General features: G+C 34.7%; 1 protein-coding gene across 5 annotated transcripts in view; it reads left to right on the top strand.

The window, feature by feature from the left end:
* TPP2 (tripeptidyl peptidase 2) overlaps positions 1-20,427 on the top strand; it is a 113,630-nt gene that overhangs the window by 79,139 nt on the left and 14,064 nt on the right. For 2 of the 5 annotated variants that reach the window (XM_024578811.4, XM_053916431.1), the window contains exons 17-25: positions 1,561-1,715; positions 2,891-3,007; positions 3,262-3,362; positions 3,960-4,056; positions 5,304-5,441; positions 6,799-7,043; positions 7,295-7,373; positions 9,209-9,247; positions 15,853-16,004. In XM_024578811.4, coding sequence (XP_024434579.2) covers positions 1,561-1,715; positions 2,891-3,007; positions 3,262-3,362; positions 3,960-4,056; positions 5,304-5,441; positions 6,799-7,043; positions 7,295-7,373; positions 9,209-9,247; positions 15,853-16,004 — 1,123 coding nt within the window. Of the gene's footprint in view, positions 1-1,560; positions 1,716-2,890; positions 3,008-3,261; positions 3,363-3,959; positions 4,057-5,303; positions 5,442-6,798; positions 7,044-7,294; positions 7,374-9,208; positions 9,248-9,675; positions 9,794-15,852; positions 16,005-20,427 lie in introns of those variants that run through there. The other 3 variants (XR_011650737.1, XM_024578812.4, XR_008425904.1) reach the window with 2 other exon arrangements.

The following is a 20,427-nucleotide window of genomic DNA, read 5'->3' as shown; positions in this document are numbered from 1 at the left end:
CAAGGAAAACCAAACGATGCAATTAAAGAAACAAAACAAAGAGATTTTAAACAGAAAGAAGAGAAATAAAAAATACTAATAAAAGAAGTAAAAATAATGAAAAAATAGTAATAATACCAAGCAAAGTGAAATTTGTCTCAGTTTCTCAGTTGTTGAGATTAGCCTTGTGTTGCCTCTCTGGATCTGTCTCTGGGCTTTTCACAGCTCCAGGTCTTATTTGTCTCACTTGGGAAAAAAGGTCAGGGGGTGGGTGGAGGGAAGCCTCCTGCTTACTTTGAACTGGCCAAGGGAGTTCTGCTGGTGTTCCTGGATGCTGCAGGCATAGCGCAGCTAGGCTTTGCTTTTCTCCCTTCTTGTGGTTTTGTGAGTATGGGGGCCTGGGCCGCAATATTCACTGTTACCCAGCCTCCAGCCCAGGTCCTCTATGTGCTGCTTGGGCTGCTGGGCCCCCACTGACCATCTGTGCCAGGCCAGTGCCTTTAATCCACCACTTGTGCCACCTGTGGGGTGCACTGATTAGGGGCGTCTCACACACCTCCTTCTTTGCTGGCCTGGGTCTGCTTACTCTCAAAGTTTCTTAAGGGCCGTTCAGCTCCCACATTGAATTAAGTCTCTCTGGGGACTGCTATCTCCCTGAGCCCTGCTGCCCTCCTCTGAACAGACCATATGCCTTGCTGCCTCCTTCCTCTTCAGTAGCCAGCTGCCATGCAAGCCTGCAGCCACACAACCCCACTGCCATGGGAGCCAGCCACTTCACAAGAATTCCTTAAATAGTGGCTGAAAGCCTTTTTTTGAGTAAAATCCTCTTGTTTAAGCCTGCTGTTCTTAACAAGCAGCCAGGTTTTCACACAGCCCAACTTTCTAACCAGACTGGAGACTATCTGAGTCAGGGTCCGTCATGGCCCAACTCTTCTCCCTTCTCCAGGTGTTACCCAGCACCCCAATTTCTCTGGTAATGACCCAGCCGGCATCCTACTCCCAGTGGGTAAACACCACCCCTGGGCATCTCCCACTTCATCTTTATTCCCCCCAGCGACTTCAAGCATCTAGGCCTCTCTCCTAGAGCCATGCTGTCTTCCCTGCTTTGGTAGGGGAGGGAGCTGCTGATCCAGTTCTCCTCCAAAGTTCCCGCAGCCACCACCAACCTCAGTGCAGGTGTCGCAGCAGCCTTGGTCCCCGAGCTGGTCCCAGGGACCTTACTGTCCCAATACAATCTCCTTACTGTCTGGTTTTCAACATCCTCTACAGTTTTGGCCTCAAAAATTCATATAAGCTGGGATTCCATTGGCTATTCACTCTGTTCCTCAGACGATCAGCTAGGTGTTCTAGCTGTGTGCAGGGGGAAGTGGGCTCTGCTCCCACCCACCTCGCCACCATCTCTCATCCTCAGCTTTATTGATACTCTACTGATACTTTGTTTTTAAGGAAATATGCAGATTTCATTTGAATATATCATTTTATTATTGATATATTATTCCCTGATAAGTAGGCATTCTTAAAACCACTTTATGTCCATTTTAAATCTTACAAGTTTAAAATTTTGCTTCTTTTTTATTGTAGAAGTTACAGTGTGTTCATGTTCTTCAGAGGTGTCGGCCAAGTTTGTTCTTCATGCAGTACAGCTTGTGAAGCAAAGAGCGTATCGAAGCCATGAATTTTATAAGTTTTGTTCCCTTCCAGAAAAAGGAACACTGACTGAAGCTTTTCCTGTCCTAGTAAGTTTTAATTAACAACTCAAAATCCTAAAACAATTTTTTGGTTTTTGGTATGGACTATGTATTTGAATATGATTTTATAGTTTATATTCAGAGTTAATTGGTTCTATATATTTTGTTAATGTCAAACAAATGAAGTGGGAAGATAGGTAGTCTATTAGGGTACTTGAGACCAAGTCCAAGGTAAATATTAATCTCTTCTTAATTCTTAAATAATTTAGTCAAAATAAAGTTCTAGTCTGATAGATACTGGTGCCTTGTAGCCTGATTGGTATTGTTTCCTCATCCCACAGTAGAATATTTTCTTATTTAAGATGGTTCTACATGTTACTTAAGTTATTTTATTACTGCTTTGTTGTAAAGAATCCATGAGGATAATTTACTTTATAGGTGAAACTGCTCCTGTTTCCTACAGAAATCACTTTAAATATGGCAGATCTCCATTCTTACCTGTAGTGTTAACAATAATGATTAGACCTTCCCCCAGAGAAGGTGAATGTACTGATGTTCTTTCTTAAACTCGTTATGCTATATTTTCAGTTGGTCATATGATCTTTCCTACATCTTATGATTCTGAGTACTTTCACATCTGTTCATGTATGTATCAGTGTTATGATTCACCTTTAAACTTTCTAATGTACTGATTTCTAGAAAACTTAATATAAAACTGAACACTAGGAACAGTTTTTGTTTTTCATTATTTTAATGGGGAGAAAGCTTTAAGTGACCATAATATCATTTTGCTATGGTTGCCAGGCATCTCTGAGTCTGAAACTCAGCTGTGACTATTGAATATGCCTTATAAAGTTGTGATACCTTTTCTCCTGTCATTGTTCTTAATTGTTTTTCCTTTGGTCCTAGGTTATTACTCCAATTTGTTCTCACCATTATTTATTGTGTATGTTTCCAAAAGCTGCCTCAGATCTTTTATGACAAGTAATGTAGGATTATGAGTAAATAACTGTATATTTAAATACTTACACTGTATCCATGCAGCTGTAATTTGCATAACTCCAAGCATAGCCGATAAAAGTTATTTATTTGCATTTTCTTGCTGTACAAATAGGAAACGTTTGAAAGCATAGAAGCGCTTTGACACACCTATTATTTTTATTCTATAATTTGAAAGAAAATGAGAACAAAGATTATTTACACATACATAATTTTCTTTGCAGAGTGGGAAAGCAATTGAATTTTGCATTGCTCGTTGGTGGGCAAGTCTTAGTGATGTCAATATTGATTACACCATTTCTTTCCATGGGATAGTGTGTACTGCTCCTCAGTTAAACATTGTGAGTACCACAGATTCATTATTTTTAATATCAGTTACTTGTGTTTTTGAAAAGTAATCTCACTTGTTGGATTTAAACTTCATTGGGGAAATTACCTCTCGTTCTAAAAATAACCACAGGTAACTTAAAAGTAGTCCTGTTCATGGATGCTTATAAACGTCACATTAGATGTTTATTTTAGGTCCATATATTGTTTTAAAATAGTTCATTTTCTATTAAGTTTGAAAAACTAATTTGATGAATGTCCTTCATAGCATGCATCAGAAGGAATCAACCGTTTTGATGTTCAATCCTCCTTGAAATATGAAGATCTGGCTCCCTGCATAACTTTGAAGAGCTGGGTGCAAACACTACGGTATCATTAAATGTTTTAGGGCTATGAATGTTGGGTATTCATGTGGTGGGGGCGGGAAGATCTCTTACACCCTGAAGAGAAAGTCATTTTCTTAAACCCATCTAAATGTTGGAAGTGAAAAATCAGCATATGATAGTCAAGCCTAGGAATCCTGGCAGGTCTCTGAGAGGCAAGCCCAGCAGTGGCTTCTAAGCATTAAATAACATGGATATAAAATTCTCAGTGCACCTGGCAGGACCCATGCTGTGAGAAGCGAGCACCATCTGCAGTCAAAACCTGTCCTTCAACACTGTTAGTGATTGTTGCCCTGGCATTGGGATCTGATTATATTAACAACTATTAGTTGACATTTGAAAATGTTTTTATCATAAAAAGATTACTTTTGTAATATTGCAAAATTTAAACTATATTTATTGCTGTGGTCAAGTGAGGAAACAATTAGTTAAGTTAATGATTAAAATATAAAATACACTGAAAAGGACAGTGTTTAGGAATGCTTGTTTGTCATTTGTGATATGTTACAGATTTTGTTGATTATAGTTTATCTCATTAAATGAACTCTTGAGTCAAATCATTTATGCAGTTGTCTAATTACAGCCCACTGAGTGCAAAAACAAAACCTTTAGGATCAAGAGATATTTTGCCAAATAATCGTCAACTTTATGAGATGATCCTTACCTATAACTTTCATCAAGTAAGTGTCTATAATAAAGTATACTTTTACAATGAGCTTTTGTGTTTTGTTTTTGAATCATAAAATTTTAAATAGAAGGATGGTATATTCAGTGTATATGTATATGAAATAGAGTCAGTGTTGATTACCAATCAACAGTGGTTGATTTGAAACTATTCTTTGGAAAAATTACGATTTGCAGTGATCTAAGTACCATTCAAGTGTGAAGTTACAAATTCTGCTTTGTGGTGAACTGGCCTTTGAGCCTTAGTTGTTGTAATTGCTGAATCTATTCAGTGGTACCTATCCAGTATTACTTGTCCACTGGTTAGGTGTCTCATGAATGCCTGATGCCTTCTGATTACAATACTAGTTGGCATAATTATTTTCTGAAAAGCATGCATCAAAGCAATGAGACATTAGAATAATTTCTAGGTTGAATGAATGGTAAGTGTTGGAACAAAGAGTTTATGTAGGATCCACAAGATTTCAGTAAAATCTTATTAAAGCATAATATTTGGTAATAATGTTCAGGAGATGATTGATTTCAGTGAATTGTAAAATTTCAGTTTTATAAAGAAAATATGTATTGCTGCCCTGGCCAGTGTGGCTCAGTTGGTTGGTGCATCCCGTAGCTGTGAAAGTTCGCAAGTTTGATTCCCTGGTCGGCACAGGCCTAGGTTGCAGGTTTGATCCCCAGTCAGGGTGCCAGCAGAGGCAACCAATCAATGTTTTTCTTTCATATGTCTCTCTCTCTCTCTCTTCTCCCCTTCCCCACTCTCTTGAATGAAAATTAAATCTTAAAAAAAGAAAATATGTATTGGTTTATTAATGAGTATAAGTGGCTAGGTTTGTTTGTTTAAGATTTTGTTTATTTATTTTTAGAGAGATGCAGAGAGAGGGAGAGAAACATTGATATGTGAGAGATATATCAACCTATTGCCTGTCACACACACCCAACCCGGGACCTGGCCCAAAACCCAGGGATGTGCCCTGACCGGGAATTGTGCTTGCAACCTTCTGGTTCACAGGCTAGCATTCAAACCACTGAGCCACACCAGCCAGGGTGTGTATTTTTAAATTGTAAAAGAGAAGTACCTGTTGCTAGTGCCAAAATACTGGAGATGATTTCTACATTTCTAAAATAGTCTGCCACCAGAAAATATTTTAATACTTTTAATGTAAAAGTCTTATCAATAACAATATTATAAATCTACATTAGAAATCATGTAAACCATGTCAAGTAATTATTCTTATTTTTTTTATAGCCTAAGAGTGGGGAAGTAACTCCAAGCTGCCCACTACTTTGTGAATTATTATATGAATCAGAATTTGACAGCCAACTGTGGATCATATTTGACCAGAATAAAAGACAGATGGGTTCAGGCGATGCCTATCCACATCAGGTATGAAATTGGCAGATTTTTAGAATTAGCATAACCTGTTTTTTGAAATAATTAATTCCTGATTTCTTGTTATGGAAATATTTGGGTTTTTTTAATATCATAGTTTTACATTTAATACTTTGACACATCACTGGTAGCTCAATTGTCTGTTGTAGAACAGACTGGGACAGCTTTTCAGCCATGCAGTTTAGCTGAATTAAATGCTGAAGTAGAGGAGGGCAAGGATGACATAAGCACTGCCCAGCATAGCTTTTTATTTTTAGTATTTCTCTTTTCCACCCACTGCTTTCTCTCATCTGAAGGTTGAAAACAAATCATCTAATGTATATGAGCACCTGGAAATGATCCTAGGTCTTAACTGTATAAAGAGTACTGCAGCAGTGCCCAGTGTCTTCCGTTTATTAGAATTTTCTGATTTATTTTTTCATTGGACAACTGTGTATTGAGCCCTTCCTATATGCCAAGAAGTGTGCTTGTCACTGTTGTATTGAAGAAAAAAAACTTTTAATCATAATTTACAGAAATTTTATCCCTGATTGAATATTGTTACAAGGAAATAAGGTAAACCTACAACATTTGTAATTTTATTGAAATAATGAAAAAAAATTATGGACGTTTTTTTGATTAGTCTTTCAAGGAATGATTTCCTTTCATTCTCAGAGCAAGCCCCAGTCACATGTCCCCAGTACAGGCTGAATTACTGTAGAGCCATTACTTTGGTTGCTTTTAAAATCTCATCAGAAGAAACTGCCAATGCAGAAAGAGCATCCCATCCTCTCTAGCAGGCTAACTAAACTAAACTAGATGGAGCATAGTAGACTTGTATTCCTTGATCACTCTTGCCTTCCTATTTTTCCTGTCAGCAATAAAGGGATGTGACATATTGATTATAATAGAAAGATTTCCAGTCATGTTTAGACACATTTGTGTATATCCTTTTTAGATATTATACAGCACCTCAGTTTTACTATTTTGGATGTTGTTTTATGCATGTCTTAAGTAACCATAAGCTAGGAAATCATAGTTTTTCTCAGTCTGGAATAGACTGATGTAGCTGAGAGTATGGGAGTAGCCTGTAGTTGTGGGAAGAATGAGGGCTTGGGAGTCAGACCTGCCTTGAGCTCCTTTGCCCTTTACTACTCTGTATGTGACCTTGGACAGTTCACTGATGTGTCTGGTCCTGCTTACTCATCTGCAGTATTGGGATTTTGTGTGTATGTAAAGGTGTGTGTAGTAACTTGCGCTGTACCTCATATATTGTAAGCCCTAAGTTGGAACTTTCTGTTTACCCTCTTACTGTAATTTCTGTATACTTGGCTAAACTTTACTTTTTCTAAATGTTGTTTTCTCTTTTTAGTATTCTTTGAAACTGGAGAAAGGAGATTATACAATTCGACTACAGATTCGTCATGAGCAAATCAGTGATTTGGAACGTCTCAAAGATCTTCCATTTATTGTTTCTCATAGGTTGTCTAATACCTTGAGCTTAGATATTCATGAAAATCATAGCCTTGCACTTCTAGGAAAGAAGAAATCTAGTAGTTTAACACTACCACCCAAATATAACCAGCCATTCTTTGTTACTTCCTTACCTGATGACAAGTAAGTGATAACATTGCTTACACTTAATACCTGTCTTATACACTGTAGCATGTTAATGGTAGTTCATGACATTAGGCTAATTTTGTAGTATGTTGTCATTTACCATTTTATGCAGAAATTATTTCTCCCTAAGATTTTTGAAATCTTAGCTGTAGGAATTATTTTAGAATGTAGTTGTTTTGTTTTCCCCCCTAATTATCTCTGTGAAGCTTTCTCTTTTGTTCTTTTTCTCTTTTGAATCTTCTTACTAGAATACCTAAAGGGGCAGGACCTGGATGCTACCTTGCAGGATCTTTAACATTATCAAAGACTGAACTTGGGAAGAAAGCTGTAAGTACTAGTTTTTTATTTTTTGTTTTTTTTATTTTTACACTGAAATTACCTATTATAAAATGTCCTTTTCTTTAAGGATGGGAATTAATTCTACATTTCAGGATGGGTAAAAGAGAAGATCTGGCTAGCAAAAAATATTTTTTTAATTATATATTTTTCCCACTACTACCATAGGTCAGTTAATATTCAGTTGTATTTTAAAATATTGAGTATTATATTTGTCCAAGTGTAACTTACTGTGGCCCTGAACCTGTCCTGTCTTGCATGACTAATATAATTGAATTTCCTGTGAAACATACATCTAAATTAAGGTTGGCTTAAATGAATGGGATGTTTAAAATTAGAACATTTTATAGAATTTTAACCAACATAACAGTGGATATTTAGGGGTTACCTCTAAAAACTAGTCAGAACAATTATTACTAACAAACAAAATTTTCCACATTGTACAATTTCTTGTTGGAGTTTTACCTAACTATATTGATAATTACAAGAGATTTCTTTTAGTAATGCATTTTATTTTGGAGTTTCAAAATTATTGGGGTTTTTTATTAAAATCATGTTTCTGGTTGTTATATTTTAGAGCTCAGTATTTATAAGTACCTGTTTTAACTTTTCCATCTATTTTCATTACCAATTTATTATAAGAATAGTGTTTATATAGCTCTATATAGCTCTATTACCTTTTGTCATATCATTTTCACTCAATGCCAGTACAAGTTGTCATTCTTACAATTTTGTATTTCTCTTTAATATTAATTCTTAGAAACTAAGCTACCACCAATGCTTCAATTAATAAATGCTGTTATCAAAATGAGTAGATCTCATACATCTTAACCAGTACACTTATTTCTTCTATTGAACCAAAAATGATTTATTTGCTATCACAGAAGCATCACTTAGGAATTTTGTGCTTAGAAAAAGTTGTTTGCCCCTGCCATTTCTTGAGTCTCATTTCAGTCTATACTATTTATTTACATATCCTTTAGTGTGATTTGAAGTGAATGAATAGTTAATTGTATTGGATTAATGGATGCACTGGTTTAAGAAGTCTCAGTAGTCTTTTTTTGTAGACTTCGTTTCTTGGGTAGAATGGCTTCTTCCTCTGTGGGGCTTCAGCAATAAGGCTTCAGTTAAGAGGTTCACAACCATGTAACCCTTCTGAAGTGTCTACTTCCTTGTCATGTGTGTGACAGAAAAGCATGTTATTAAAAGTATGCTTTTAGCAATTCAGAGATAGTTACTACATCCTGGCTGCATTCTTTTAGAGGCAGTTGTGAAATTACAAACATGTAGGATTACTGTAATCAGTAATTACTTAATCAGGATAGATTTTGTTGAGGACAAGCAAAAACCTAAAACTATAGAGTTAATTATAATCCCCAACACATTGTTTATTTAATCTTACCTCAGTAATATTATATTTCTTATTATTTTGGTAGTTGGGAAGGTTAATTTTACTTCTCTTAGACTTGAATGATGCCTTTTCTAAGAGAGCATAGGTACATGTGATTGTTGTGATGTCCTCAAAAATCAGATTCTGTAGACTGTCAGCTCAATTTAATGTTTCCAAAAGTGTTTTGATAAAAAATTTTTCTCTACTAAATTTTTGAAATAAACAGTTGAAAACATTCACTCTTAGGAATAACATTTCAGTGAAAGTGGCATTGTTGCTTTCTTAAAGCCTGCCAAATTGATCACAGACCTGACCCTTCTAAGTACCCTGACACATATAGGTGGAACATAAACCAGGAGAAAATTAGATGGAGGTGGTGTCTCCATCCTGTGTAGATTATGCATGTTTTCTTACAGAATGTCATTCTAACTCCCAGGGGCAGTCTGCAGCAAAACGACAAGGAAAATTTAAACAGGTACTGATTGTCGGTTCTTAAAAAAGATGTCTTAAAGCCTTATTTGCATATTAATTTTTTTTCTGTAACTATTATAAATCTTTTTTTAAAAAACCTCTCCCTTAGTTTCTTTTAAGTTCTCCAGAATAGTGCTCTTATCTTATCAATGTTGACATAAAGCTTCTTTTCTTACCATAAATTGCTGAAGCACCCCTGTTTTATATGTGTATAAAAAATTTTAATGCTATTCATCTTAACTACAGATAAGTAATAATATTCTAAATTTTTTATATCTAAAATCCTATAGAGGGAATGTGATTTATTTTCAGCTATATAGGTGAAAGAATTATTTTTAAAGTCTAAAAACATTTTTAAATTGGATGATTGATTAAAAACTATTTTTAAATTATTACAAGTGAAGTTTATTCCTTGCTCTTGCGTCTTCATAGTTCTTCAAGGGCAGAGACAAGCAGAGCAATGGACAAAAGCAAGGCCAGAAATAAGGACTGTTGAACCCAAATTAAAACTTACACTAAGAGCATAAACAAATTTTTCAGAGCATAACTAGTAAGTAATTGATCTATTTTCCTGCAACTTATTTGATAATCTCTGATTGACTACTATAGCCAGAGTTAACTCAAAAAAGAAAAATTCTATTGCAGATGTACTTTAGAGAAATGGATACATAATCAGTGAGCTGTCTGGTGAAAATCTGGCATCATTTAGCGTTTAGTGATTTTTCGTGTTCAAGCAGGAAGCATTGCAGTGGGGGAATTAGTAATATAAGGTATAAATAAAAGATACCTTTTTGTTTCTTAATTCATAGTGATATAAAACTGGGGCTCACTATTTTATAATAGGTTAAATTCCTTTATTAAAAAGTCCTCTGAAATGTGTATATTATTATGTAAAGACAAATACTGTGTTCAAAGAGATTACACCACTGATAATCACCTTCCCGTGTTAAAAAAAAAAATCTGCTTCTCTGATGAACAGTATTTTTCAGCTGAGCTTCTTGATCCATTTGTGGGATATGCTATGTACATTCATTTAATGAAGCATAACCAGAATTAAAACGAAAACAGAAGAAAGTAAGAAATGTTCATTCTCCAGACTCATAAAACTGTGCTTTCATTTTATCTATAGATTGTTTGTCTTTGGGTCAGTGTGAACATAACTTGCAAGCCACTGCTCAAGAGAATGAGGAAAAGGTATTCTAGGAGCCCATTAGAAATAGAAGTTGCAGCCTTGGCTGGCATGGCTCAGTGGATTGAGAGCTGGTCTGCAAACCAAGAGGGCTTCAGTTCAGTTCCCATTTAGGGCACATGCCTGGGTTGTGGGACAGGTCCCCAGTACAGTATGGGGCACGTGAGAGGCAAACACACACTGATGTTTCTCTCCCTTTCTTCTTCCTTTCCCCTCTCTCTAAAAAAATAAATAAATAAAATCACTTTAAGAAATTGAAGATGCATATCACAAAGGCATAGCTGGGCTTTTTCTTCCTATTATATATTTTGGTTGATCTTTTGGGAGTTTTGGTGGATTTTGTTTGCATAAGGTTGTATGAGATAGAAAACTTCCAAATGGATAGGAAGATTATTGATGGTTAGTAAAGCTTTGTTTTAAGAACTTACCATATGATTTCACTTATATGGAATAATCCAATGAACAAACTGAACTAACAAGCAGAAAAGAGAGCAGGATGGCAGCTATGGTGAGGGGGTGGAAATGGAGGGATATAGAGCAAAAGGAAAAAGGACTCACAGACATGGGCAAGAGTGTAGTGATTGTGAGGTGGGTGGATGGTGTAAAGGAGGTAAATGGTAATGGAAAAATACAATAAAAACAAAACCTAAAAAAAAAAAAAAATCTACCTCTTCCCATTGCTCTCTTTCTCTTCAGTGCAGGTACATGTGAAGCTCTTATTTTAAAAATAATAACTATTATAATTTTATAGTCACATTACAGAAATATATTAATTAATTGCCTGAATAAAATACCAACTAGATTTTTCTGTAGGTTTGTTCTTTGGGTTTCAGTGACTTTTTATTTGACAATGTGTTACACCTTTTTTTAACTCATTGTAATATGAAAAGAAGTTACTTTTAACAGACCATAAATAGCATTCAAATATGATATTAATCAAATAGCTACTTTAGTTTCTGTGAAGGTATTACAGTTTTAAATTTAGTTAAAAAATTAAAAACTAAGGAAATTGTTTTTTAAACCAAAATTTCAATGATGTTATTTTATATCACTCAAAGAATAGTTCATTACTGATTATTTGGGTATATTTGACTTTCTAAATAATACTGTTCATTGCATACACTGTTGAGATACTTTGCGAGTAGCAGGAATAGTATGTTAAAAAAAACTTGTAAGTATAGATAAACTTAGCATTTCTGCTCTGAAGATTATTCTTGACTATGCTTTAAAATCATAATCAAAATTTCTCAAGATTTACTGGTACAAAACCATTTCTATTAAATTGATCCTATGCTGAGACCTTAGAAGTCAGTTGTAAAAATGCTTATTGTCCAAAAGGACAGATGACCATAATAAAGCAAATGAAAAATAACTTCATTTTTATTTAGATTAGGAATTAAAACTACCATGCTTATAATTCTTAGTAATAAAAAATTATTGTCCAGATATACATTATGGGATTACATTAACATTTACAATTTATGTTTAATATATTTTATTGATTATGCTATTACAGTTGTCCCAATTTTTCCCCTTTGCCTGCCTCCACTCAGCACCTCCAATTCCCTCCAGCAATCGTCACCCCTTAGTTCATGTCCATAAATCATTTATCTAAGTTCTTTGGTTTCTCCATTTCCTATACTATGCTTTACATCCCCCTGCCTATTCTGTAACTGCCAATTTGTACTTCTTAATTCCTACACCTTTTCCCCGATTTCCTTCCACCCCCCTACCAACTGGTAACCACCCAAATGATCTCCATATCTATGATTCTTTTTCTGTTTTCCTTGTTTACTTAGTTTGTTTTTTAGATTCAGTTGTTGATAGTTGTGAATTTATTGTCATTTTAATGTTCATAATGTCAGTCTTTACTTTTCCTTAAATAAGTCCCTTTGACATTTCATATAATAATGACTTGGTGATGATGAACTCCTTTAGCTTAACCTTGTCTGGGAAGCCCTTTGTCTGCCCTTCAGTTCTAATGATAGCTCTGCCAGATAGAGTAATCTAAGTTGTAGGTCTTGCTTTTCATCACTTTGAATACTTCTTGCCAGTCCCTTCTATCCTGCAAAGTTTCTTTTGAGAAACCAGCTGACAGTTTTATGGGAACTCCTCTGTAGGTAACTGCTTTTCTCTTGTTGCTTTTAAGATTCTCTCTTTATCTTTAACCTCTGGCATTTTAATTATGATGTGTCTTCGAGTGGTCCTTTTTGTGTCCAATTTGTTTGGGACTCTCTGTGCTTCCTGGACTTACCCCTGAACTTCAGAGGAAGAATTGGCCCACAACAGAGGCTTACCATCTGGAAGTTTGTCTCTCTTCTTAATCAGGCAAGAAGGATGGAAAACTAAGGGAGGCTCACATTAGGTTAGAATCAATGTGGCCTGCCAACTTTCCTTTTCCAGGCAAGTGTCATTTATATTTTAGCATATTGGATAGTTCAGAACCATGATTCCAGAGAGAATGGGAGAGTAATAGTTGGAGACCATTTATACCTTCAATTCCTAGTGATGTTATCTATCCTATACAAATTACACTGAGTAGTCTGTTTAGGTAAGAACTGGGTGGTAAATTATCAGCTCAGATTTTGCAAACACTTTAACTTGGTTTTGCCCAAGGCAGTACCCACCTAGGAGAATGAACCTCAAGAAAGAGAAAAGGGTGGGTAGTAGAGTCCAGAGGAGCTAGAACAAGCAAAATACCTGTTTTCTTTTCCCAGTCTCACACTACACATAAGATCAAGATCTTTGCTTGCAGGCTCTGGCTCCCTGACCTGAGAGAGAAAGAGACACCTAAATGGCTAAAAATGTGTTTGTGTGGTTATTTTGCATCAGTGGCTTTCTGTCCTTAAAATGAATCATATTGAAATAGTAATTATTTTATGTTGAAATACTATTAGCATAACTCTAACAGTAGTTCCTTATATTTACTATTATAACTATACCCCAAAATAAAGTTTAATTGTGAAAATTTTTAAATGGGCTTGTTATATGTTATTTACAACTAAAAATCCTATTTTGGAGAAGGCAAGGGCTTGTAATACTATTTTTTAACTCCATGTGTGTAGAGGTTTTTCTGGTTTCACTGTAATTAGAGTATAAAAGTCTATTTGATAACAAAATTTGTTCCCTTTTTAGAAACTTTCAAAATTAAAACAAATTTAAGAATTTAATTTAATTGCACTTTTAATATAAACCTGAAGATAGAATTTGAGAAATTGACTTAATATATAATGATTTAATTAAGGGCCCCTAGTTATTGTGCTAAAAACAACTAGTAATTATAACATATGATTTTATTTCCCAGATAATGCATTACTTTTCATAAGTAAAGACATATGTGCTTTAATAAAATAGATGGAAATAGATGTAATTAGATATAATTGCACATTTCTCTTCTCTCTACAAAGCAAAACTTTTCAAAAGACCTATCTCATGCTTGTTTATTTTATCTCTATCTTTTTCTTAGTCAGGCTTAACTGGTCCTGTCATAGTGATGAGCAGCCATTGCTGCCAGGCTTTCCAGTTATTTCATTCTCCTGTCTTATATCACCTCTAAGCTACAGTCCTCACTTGACCTCTCCCTCTTTCTTCACACTGGCTTTTCTCAGGGCTGCTGTGACATCAGATTTTCTCTGGATTCTGTCTCCTTCAGTCACAGAGCAACTAGAAAGTATTGGGTTGGTCAAAAAGTTTGTTTGTTTTTTTCCATAAGATGGCTGTAGTAGGGCATAGTTGTCTAACTTCATTTGAAACAATTTTGTTAGATTGTATTGTGACAGTATTGTGATTGTATTGTTTTTTTAAATGCATATAAGTGTGCATTTAAAAAAAACATCAAAATTGGTGATTTTTTGTGCAGCCATTTTTAATAGTGAAGATGGAAGAAAATACGCACCATTTTCAGCATATTACACTTTATTGTTTCAAGAAAGGTAAAAATGCACCTGAAATGCATAAAAGATTTGTGCAGTGTATGGAGAAGGTATTGTGACTTGAATATTGCACTGGAGAAGGTGATTGAATATGTCATAAGTGGTTTGCTAACTTTTGTGCCAGAGATTTCTTGCTGGATGATGCTCCATGGTTGGGTAGACCAGTTGAAGTTGATAGCAATCAAATCAAGACATTAATTGCTGAGAACAATCAGCATTATAATGTCCAACATAGGAGATAGTCAATATACTCAAAATATCCAAATCAATACAGTTATTGGTGGAAATGAAAAATGTGTCTTTTATTTTACTGAAAAAACTAAATGGACTTTTTAGACAACACGATAGAATGCTTTGGTCCGAGTCCTGGGCCTACTCTTCCCCATCCCCCATCCCTACCAAGTCTTACTCACCCCCTAGTTTTAAATGTCATCAGCAAGCACTATTGGCTCTACTGCCACAGGATATCTTAAATCCAAGCATTTTTTCTACAGCATATTAGTTCAAGGCAGTATGGGGATGCCTAGGGTTGTTGTCTAACTTGTTTTTCTTTTTTTTTTCCTACTTTTGCCGTCTAAAAACAAACCAAAACTTTTAATTCATATAGCATTCATTAAACAAAAAGCAAAATCATGTCACTGCCTTGCATAAAACTCTTCTGGTGGACTTCCTATTGCACTTAGAATGAAATCTATATATTACTTACCATATTTTATCAAACTCAGCCTAATATGGTTGCTCTCCATTTGCTCAGTACTCTCCATGCTGAGCTCTCTATGCACCGAAGCTCAGGTTTTTGCACAAGCTCATCTTCTACCTTCAAACACTTCTTCACTTCATTTATTTGCAGTTTGTATTTTTAGGTCATTTAGGTTCATTTAGATTGGTTGATACCTCTTTAGATTGGTTTTCCATAATGACTTTGTCTACAGTGATTCCCCTACCTTACCTTGCAGTCTTATTTTCTTTGTAATGCGTCAATATATGATTTTATTTATTTATTTGTTTGTTTTCTGTCTTCCCCCACTATAATATAGACTCCCTGAGAGCAAGAAAGGGCCTTGTCTGCTTTGTTCTTCAACTCTCAGAGCATTACCTGGCATATCTAGGAGCTCAATGAGTCCTGTTGACTAATGAAGAAATAAATTTCTCATTAAATGTACTTAGAAAAGAGGATATTTTTTTGTTGTTCTGACTTATTTTCTCCCTTTCTAAGATATAAAATGTGGAACACTCAATATACTTTTGTAATTAGTCTATCAAGTAAAACTAAGACTACCAAATACACACAAAGTTTATTCTTTTCTCCCTTATTTTAAAGGAGATAGTAGAAGCAATGGTGCTTTAAAGTTGGGGAGAAAATTACTTTGATTGCAGACTGGAATTTTTTTATGTATTGTGATGCCTTATTCAGCTATTAAAGATGACTTTAAAATACGTAAAGTTAAGCATGCTAATTAATCTAAGACTGTCTGTCCACATTCATAGGATGTAATCCCTGTTCATTACTACCTAATACCTCCACCAACAAAGACTAAGAATGGCAGCAAAGATAAAGAAAAAGATTTAGAAAAAGAGAAAGATTTTAAAGAAGAGTTTACTGAAGCATTACGAGATCTTAAAATTCAGTGGATGACAAAGTAAGTTTTTAATGGATTGTAATCCTCTAAGAGTTTACTTTCATTTTCCCATTTACAACAATATTGTGTATATATGCACTGGCTATATTCAAAAACGTTACCTGTAGGTGATAGGATTATGGGTGCTTTTAAATTTTCTTCTAACTATATTTATTTTTGAATTCCCTTTTGTGATAAGAATTTTTACAAGTTTTATGTTAATAATTATTCTGATTTACTGTTAGAAGATAATTTTATTGGGAGGTATAAAGAAAAAAAATCACTTTGCCTACTCTCCGAAGATAATCATTGTGCTATTATTATTTATCTCTGTATTTATAAATGTAGCAGTGTGAATGGTACTGATATTGTATCCTAGTTTTCCAATTACTGTTTGATTATGAGTATTTTCTATCATCTAAACAGTCCTTTAAATGCCATTTTTAATAACTATGTAGTAAATAGTCCTGTGGATGAAATATAACCTATTTAAGTCCTCCATTTCATACATACACTTAGAGTTTTTCTTTGTAATACACCATGGGTATTTTTTACTTGGAGGTTTAATTTTAAATTTCCATCAGATAGCATCATTAAAGTACAATTATTGAATCAGAAATTAATTTTTAAAAATCATCTTGTGTTTTGCCAAATTGCTTTCTAGAGTGAATATAACAATATATACATTGAGCAGTGTACAGTGGGGCCTGTGTTATTTCTTGTACCTTTGCTAACTGTGAGTCATTTAATTAAAAATAAAGCCTTGCTCACACTGGCTGGTGTGGCTCGGTGAATTGAGTGCAGTCCTGCGAACCAAAGCGTCACCTGTTAATTCCCAGTCAGGGCACATGCCTGGGTTGCAGGCCATGTCCTCAGTGAAAGGTGTGCAAGAGCCAGCCACACATTGATGTTTCACTTCCCCTCTTTTAAACAAAATAAAAATAAATAAATAAATAAATAAATAAATAAATAAATAAAGCCTTGCTACACTATTGGGTGCAAAAACTGAAAAGGCCATTATTGCATTTCTTTAGTTGTTAAATTCAAGATTTTTATTTTTATTTTATAATGTTTTATTGTTTATGCTATTACAATTGTCCCAACTTTTCTCCCTTCACCACCCTCCACCCAGCTGGCCCTCAACCCCACTTCTGTACTCAGTCTGCACACCAGAGTCGATTTCCATGGATTCTTCATATATGTTCTTTTAGAATTCTTTCACCTTTCAAACAAGTCCCCAGTTCCTTCTTCCCTTCTTACCACTGTCAGTCTATTTCATGAATTTGTGCTTCTGGTTCTCTTCCTCATTAGTTTATTTTGTTCCTTAGATTTCTCTACTAAGTGAGAGCATATGGTATTTGTCTTTCACTGACTGACTTATTTCACTTAGCATAATTATCTCCAGTTCCATCCATGCTGTCACAAAAGGTAGGAATTCCTTCTTCTTCTTCTTTTTTTAATTTGGCAGTGTAGTATTCCATTGTGGAAACATACTAGTTTTTTAATCCATTCATCTATTAATGGTCACTTAGGCTGTTTCCAGCTCTTGGCTATTGTAATAACGCTGCTATGAAGACAGAGGTGCATGAATTCTTTTGAATTGATCTTTTGGTATTCTTAGGGTATATTCCCAGCAGTAGAATTGCTGGGTCAAAAGGTAGTTCCATTTTTAGTTTTTTGAGGAAGTTCCATACTGTTTTCCACAGTGGCTGTACCAGTCTGCATTCCCACCAACAGTGCACCAGGGTTCCCTTTTCTCTACATCCTTGCCTCTACTTGTTGTTTATTGATTTATTAATGATAATCATTTTGTCACATGTGAAGTGATATCTCATTAAGGTTTTATTTTGCATTTCTCTGATGGCTAGTGATGTTGAACGTTTTTCATGTGTCTATGGTCCTCCTTAGAGAGGTGTCTATTAGGTCCTTTACCCATTTTTTAACTTAATTGTTTGTCTTCCTGGTGTTGAGCTCTTTATATATTTGGGGGATTAAACCCTTGTCCAGCGTATCATTGGCAAATGTTCTCCCATATAGTTGGTTCTCTTCATTTTGATGTTTTCTTTAGCTGTGCAGTGCTTTTTAATTTAATGTAAATGCTTTTATTTTTCCTTTATTTCCCTTGCTCTAGGAGATATATTGGCAAAAAATATTATCTGAAATTTTACTGCCTGTGTTTTCTGCTAGGACTTTTATAATGTTATGATTTATATTTATGTCTTATATCCATTTTGAGTTATTTTGGTTTATTGTATAAGCTGATTGTCTAGTTTCATTTTTTGGCATGTGCCAAGTCTAAGACTATTTTTACTCCATTGTATGCTCATGCCACCTTTCTAAAATATTAATTGACCATAGAGACATGGTTTTATTTTCAGGTTCTATTCTGTTGATATATGTGGCTTTACTTATGCCAGTACCAGACTGTTTTGATCATAGCAGCCTTGTAGTATACTCACATATCAGCATTGTGATCCTTCCAACTTTGTTCTTCTTTCTCAGGATTGCTGAGACTATACAGGGTCTTTTTTGGTTCCCTGTAACTTTTTGGAGTATTTGTTCTAGATCTATGAAATTCAGATTTTAATAGGAATTGCATTGAATCAATAGATTGCTTTGGGAAGTATGGACCTTTTAACAATGTTAATTCTTCTTATCCATGAACACAGTATATGCTTCCATTTATTTGTATCTTTCTGAATTTCTTTCTTCGATGTCCTATAGTTTTCTGAGTATAGATCTTTTATAAGCCCTTGGTTAAATTTGTTCCTAGGTATTTCATTTTTCTTGTTGCTTTAGTAAATAGGATATTTTTTTCTTGGTTTCGATAGTTCATTGCTAGTGTACAAAAATTCCATTGATTTCTGAATATTGACTTTGTATTCTGCTACTTTGCTGAGTTCACTTATTAGGTCAAGTAGTTTTTTGGTGGAGCTTCTAGGGCTTCTATTACACTATCATGTTGTCTACGAACAATGACAGTTTTACTTCCTCCTTTCCAATATGGATGCCTTTTATTTCTTTTTCTTGTCTGATTGCTGTGGCTAGAACTTCCAGTACTATGTTGAATAAGAGTGGTGAGAGCAGACACCCTTGTCTTATTCCTGATCTTAAGGGGAAAAATTCTAGTTTTTACTCATTGAATATGATGTTGGCAATGGGTTTGTCATATACTGCCTTTGTTATGTTGAGGTATGCTCCCTCTATTCCCACTTTGCTGAGAGTTTTTATCATAAATGGGTGTTGGATTTTTATCAAAGGCTTTTTCTGCATGTATTGTTATGATCATGTGATTTTTGTCTTACATTTTCAATATTGTACCATCCTTGCATCCCTGGAATAATTTGCGCTGATCATGGTATAAGAGCTTTTTAATATATTGCTGGATCAGTTTGCTAATATTTTTTTTGAGGACTTTGTCATCTGTGTTCATCTATGAAATTGGCCTGTATTTTCTTTCTTTCTTGTGTCTTTACCTGGTTTTGAAATTAGGATATTACTGGCCTCATTAAAAGAGTTGGGGAGTCTTTACACTTCTGAATTTCACTGAATAGTTTGAGAAGGATAGGATTTACCTCTTCTTTGAATGTTTGGTAAAATTCCACTCTGAAGCCATCTGGTCCAGAGCTTTTGTGTGTCAGGAGTTTTTTGATTACTGCTTCAATTTTAATAGTTGTTATCGGTCTAGTCAGGTTTTCTGCTTCTTTCTGATTCAGTTTTGGAAGATTGTGTGTTTCCAGAAATTTATCCATTTCACCCAGGTTGTCCAATTTCTTGGCATATAGTTGTTTATAGTAATTTCTTACAATCCTTTGTATTTCTGTGGTATCAGTTGTTACTTCTCATCTTTCATTTCTGATTTTATTTATTTGGATCCTGTCTTTTTCCTTGATGAGTCTTATTAAGGTTTATCACATTTTATTATCATTTCAAAGAACCAGCTCCTGGATTCATTGATCAATTGTTGGGTTGTTTTGTTTTTAATCTATATATCAATTAATTCTGCTCTGATCTTGATTATTTCCTTCCTTCTTCTCACTCTGGGCTTTGTTTATTGTTGTTCCTCTAGTTCTTTCACATACAGGGTGAGGTTGCTTATTTGGGGTTTTTCTGTCTTCTTTATTTAGTCCTGTAATGGTATGAATTTCCCTTTCAGGACTATTTTCGCTATGTCCCAATAGTTTGGGGTTGTTGTGTGTTCATTTTTCATTTGTTTCCATATACTTTTTGATTTCTTCCTTGATCTCATTGCTAACCCAGTCATTATTTAATAACATGTTATTCAGCTTCCATTATTTGAATGTTTTTGAGTTTTTCCCTTGATGTTTGTTTCTCGTTTCAAGACATTGTGATCTGAGCACATGCATGATATGATTTCAATTTTCTTGGGTTTGGTGAGGCATATTTTGTGTCCTGCCATGTGGTCTGTCATTGAAAGTGACCC

This window comes from Desmodus rotundus, chromosome 13 (genome assembly GCF_022682495.2).
Source record: "Desmodus rotundus isolate HL8 chromosome 13, HLdesRot8A.1, whole genome shotgun sequence".
Classification (NCBI taxonomy): Eukaryota; Metazoa; Chordata; class Mammalia; order Chiroptera; family Phyllostomidae; genus Desmodus; species Desmodus rotundus.
This window is presented reverse-complemented; position numbering and strand designations above follow the sequence as displayed.